General features: G+C 48.8%; 1 protein-coding gene across 1 annotated transcript in view; it reads right to left on the bottom strand.

The window, feature by feature from the left end:
- thada (THADA armadillo repeat containing) overlaps positions 1-5,000 on the bottom strand; it is a gene marked incomplete in the record, with an annotated part of 90,433 nt that overhangs the window by 18,003 nt on the left and 67,430 nt on the right. The window contains 1 exon segment of the mRNA XM_062519709.1: positions 1,306-1,712. Coding sequence (XP_062375693.1) covers positions 1,306-1,712 — 407 coding nt within the window.

Raw genomic sequence — 5,000 nt, 5'->3', positions numbered from 1 at the left:
CACAGCGCACAGCACAGCGGTCCTGTCCCGTGATTCCCGTCAGTTTTAACAAGACCTAATGATGGGAATGGCAGGGCCAACACACACACACACACACACACACACACACTCACTCTCTCTCTCTCTCTCTGTCTCTCTCTCTCTCACACACAAACGCACACACACACACACACACACACACACACACACACACACACACACACACACACACACACACACACACACACACACACAGAAAGCTGCGTGGTAATTGATGGCTGTTGGGGTGTTTATGGGAAACTGAAACATGACTCTGTTAGCTAAACAGGAAGTGAAGCGTCTCCGGCGCGGCGCGGAGCGGAGCGGAGCGGGAAGAGCGGCGTTCCTTGGAAGAGTGCGGCGTTCCCATCTGCCTCCGCTCCAGAGGTGCGCTAATGCGAAGAGCTGCTGTTGTTCTTGGGCCCGCGCACCGCGCTCCTATAGCGCCTAACGGCTTAGGGAGAGAGGGGCGAAAAAATTAAACTGCAAGAATAACACACACACACACACACACACACACACACACTTGGTGAGCATCGTTTTTCACCTTGTGATTCGTAGACCAGGCTGGGTCGTATTTTCTCTCTCTCTCTGTCTCTCTCTTTTGTGTGGGCTAGCGAGTGTGTGTGTGTGTGTGTGTGTGTGTGTGTGTGTTTGCCAACAGCTGTGAAATCAAAGATCCGTTCCTCCAGAGCTTTGCTGCGAGTCGCACACAGGGCCCCGCTAACTGCCAACACAGGACCCTGACCTTGGTGGAAACACACACTCCATCCCAGCAGCTGAGGCTCCATCGCCAAGCATATTCAATTCGAACGGATCCAAGTGTGTGTGTATGTGTGTGTGTGTGCGTGCGTGTGTGTACGTGGACCTTTCAGCCTTTCAGAGGAAAACACTGCTGTGACTGTACAGGCTGTGCAGATGACACTGGTTGCTGTATGCATGTGGGCAAGATTGAAGGTTTCTAGTGAACAGAGGAGCAGAGCTGGAGTGTTTTGGGTCATGTTCGGTGTGTTCGGCAGCGTCACCTTGAAGCGGTTATTGTCGCTCCGCACTCTTTCTTGCTCACACAACAGATTCTGAGAATCGCGGAGGAGGAGGAGGAGGAGGCGGAGGGCAAAGCACATGGGAAAGAGTGTGTTGAGAGAGCGTGCCTGAAAACGTATGAGTACCACTTGTGGATGTGTGTGTGTGTGTGTGTGTGTGTGTGTGTGTGTGTTTGTGTGTGTTACCTTGTCTCTGTCTGTGTGTGTGTGTGTGTATGTGTGTGTGTGTGTGTGTGTATCTTACCTTGGCCAAGCACGGTAGGTGCGTCTCCTGCATCGCCATCCCACGCAGCATTTGTACGTCGAGGTCGAAGGTCAACAATGCGCCGCGCTCCTCTCCCTCCTCCTCCTCCTCCTCTTCGTCCTCCATGGTCCTCAGCAGCGCCTCCAGGGCCAGCTGGCGCACCTCGTAGTGCGGGCAGCGCGCCAGGCGGCCGAAGAGCCGGACGGCGGCGGCGCTCGGGTCCTTCCTCCGGCGGTCGGGGCCGGGCCGGGCCAGGCAGGCGCGGGAGGCGAGGCGGGCGAAGCTCTGCAGGTACTGGACGTAGCCGGGCACCGCGAGGGGGCCGTCGCCGCGGCAACCGGGGGCCGCCAGCTCCGACGCCATGAGGAGGGAGATGACGTCGTCGCACAGGGAGCGCAGCTGGACGTCTGGATGAGACGGGACACAGGAATGTGTGGACACAGGAATGACCCCAGATGCTTCATGAGGGATAACAACTGCATATAAACAAACTTTCATTTAGGAGTGACCAGTGCCTCTATATACAATTACTACATATTAATACACTAATAATATACACTGGGCGAGCAGTGGCATAGTAGACAATGCAAAAGATGGAGCAGAGGGCTATAGAGTGTGGTTGTGTTTATGAGCGAGCGAGTGAGGTGAGCGTGTGTGTGTGTGTGTGTGTGTGTCTGTGTGTGTGTCTCCGTATGATTGTGTGTGTCTCTCTCTCTGTCTGTGTGTGTGTGTGTGTCAGACAGAGAGAGAAAGACAGGCATGAGAATAGAAGGGGGACTGGCTAAATGACCCGGCACATGCACACACTGTCAAATGTAAGATCCCTGTGCCAATATCAAGTATAGTACCAAACACATATTCAAGGAATGTCACACACGCCACCCTAATCACCCCCACCCTGTGCCTGTGCGCGCACACACACACGCGCACGCACAGACACACACACACACACACACCAAGACAACAGACATACCATTCCTGCCTCGCACAAAAATACCCATTACTTGCCCGACAAACTAGAGTCTTTATCACACCCTCCCCCCACCTGTTGGGGCCCCCAAAATGCTCTTCTCTCCTCTCCTCTCCTCTCTTCTACCCCTCCGTTTTCTTTCTCTCTCTTCTGCCACTGACACATTCCATCTCCATTTCATCTCTCTCTCTCTCTCTCTCTATTCCACTAGTTCTCTCTTTCTCTCCAACATTCTCTAGCCCACTGGTTCCTTCCTCTCTCTTTCTGAGTAGAGCATTCATTTTTTGAAACGCCATTCCAATGGCTATAGAGTCAATACAGTTAAAACTGGACTAAATTAATGTTTTCCCTTAAAAACAGCTTCTTTGGAGTTGGGATTTATTATTGAAACGCAGGGGCTTTTAAAAGTCAGTCAGAAATCCTCCTCCTCCTCCTCCTTCTCTCTCTTTCTCTCTCTCTCTCTGTAAGGAGGAGTGCTGTGTCATGGGACTTGTCCTCTAAGAGCTTCATAAACATTTTCACAAGCCAGTCCTTGTCCTGAAAATTCCTCTCTATTCTGTTGGACAGCTTACAAACAACACACACACACACACACACACACACACACACACACACACACACACACACACACACACACACACACTCATAGACCATTAAACACAAACTCACCACTGGCGGGCTTAGTCTCTCTCTCTTTCTGTCTCTCTCTCACACAAACACACACACACTTCTTTTGAAATTACTACATAAACATATGCACAAACATTGGTACATAGAACAGTGCACACACACACACCGAGACATACACAAACACACACATCAATAAAAAAAAGAAGTGGACATGGAAATGTTGGCAGTGCACACACTGACACACACACACATTATCTCTGGCACTTTCTGGGTAATGTAATATTTCTGGCACCTTCCCTGAACTCAATCAGTCGCAGCTCTACCTCATCGCCAACACACACACACACACACACACACACACACACACACACACACACACACACACACACACACACACACACACACACACACACACACACACACACACACACACACACACACACACACACACACACACACACACACACACACACACACACACACACACACACACACACACACACACACACACAGAGAGAGAATGATATTCCTCTCAGGGCCTCCTTCTTTCACGGCCAGCACAATTAGCTGAACACACCTCCGCCCAGTGATGTGGGCACTGCAACCTGACTCCATCCTCCATCCATGCTCAAGATCACAGAGTGCAGAGCACACAAAAGGGAGAGAGAGAGAGAGAAAGAGAGAGAGAGAGAGAATGTGAGTGTGTGTGTGTGTGTGTGAGAGAGATACAACATGAGAGATATGTGAGAGAGAGACACAGAGGGAGAGAGAGAGAGAGAGAGAGAGAGAGAGAGAGAGAGAGAGAGAGAGAGAGAGAGAAAAGAAAGAGTGAGAAATCCTTTTTACACTGTGTTTTTTATTGCACAATTATTGTGTGACAGCAAAGCTAGTTCTAAAGGCGGGGCGATACCAAATATTGCTGAACGAGTGTGAACCGTGACCTAGAAGCAGAGCTGTATGCTGTATGCTATCAGAACACATACATTAGATATACGCATAAACATACAGCATTATTTCACTTTGGAGTAGGAAAGTGTCTTTTGGTGAAATTCATTATAATCTACAACAGGATGTGATCAGTTCTGACCTCGAGACAGAGAGACTCAGTTGTCAGTGATTTGCAGAGGTGGAAAAGTCCAGCTTCAGAAAGTAAAAGTATACTACCACATATCTATGCCAACCATTACTTTAGTTTAAACCAGCTGAGTCTAATTAGCACAACTCTTCAGCTGCTAGGCAGAGCAGCTAATTAGTGAGATCACCTGTGTTAAATGAAGCTGGACTTTCCCACTTCTGATGATTTGGAGAAAATTGATTTGAGGCTATTTCAGCCCCTCACTCTGTGTGTGCAGGTTGCTAGCTGGCTAAACAGGCAAAGGGAAGCTGATCAATGCACAAGTGCAATTTCTATGAGATGGTAGCTACCAAACATGATGGCTGTTACTCATGAAGAGGCTACCTCAAGTCAAACTTGCCTGCAGTTAACAGTTGGAAAGCTAATATGTGGGCAATGTAGCTTCTTACACTAGCTAGGCACGTAGCTTCCTAACACATGATTCTCCTGACTGCTGCAGCATCTCTGGAGATGGAGAGATCAACAATCATGCGCATGAAGCAACTTTAAACTTCAATTTTAATTTGACAGAGAAAATGGAGGGGGGACAAGGAAATGGAGGATGTGTGTGTGTGTGTGTGTGTGTGTGTGTGTGTGTGTGTGTGTGTGTGTGTGTGTGTGTGTGTGTGTGTGTGTGTGTGTGTGTGTGTGTGTGTGTGTGTGTGTGTGTGCGCGCGCGCTTGAGAGATTAAATGGAAAGGAAAGAGACACCGTTATGCTGGCCGGTTATGTGGGGCACCTCTACGGAGGATGTCAAATCTTGTACTCACACACCATGTTGCACCTGAAGGCATACACTTCAGCAGCCACACACACACACACACACACACACACAGTATGCAGACAAATCCAAATCCAAACATACACTCCTCTTAAACTGTGTCATATAAACTTTGCCACGGGTCAGCCAACAACACAGCAAATTAAATTAAACAAAAAGTTATAAAAAGTGAAAAAAATAATAAAAAATAATAAAAGTAA

The sequence above is a fragment of the Sardina pilchardus genome, chromosome 18 (genome assembly GCF_963854185.1).
Source record: "Sardina pilchardus chromosome 18, fSarPil1.1, whole genome shotgun sequence".
NCBI lineage: Eukaryota > Metazoa > Chordata > Actinopteri > Clupeiformes > Clupeidae > Sardina > Sardina pilchardus.
Note: the sequence above shows the minus strand (reverse complement) of the source record. Positions and strands in the feature narration are given on the sequence as shown.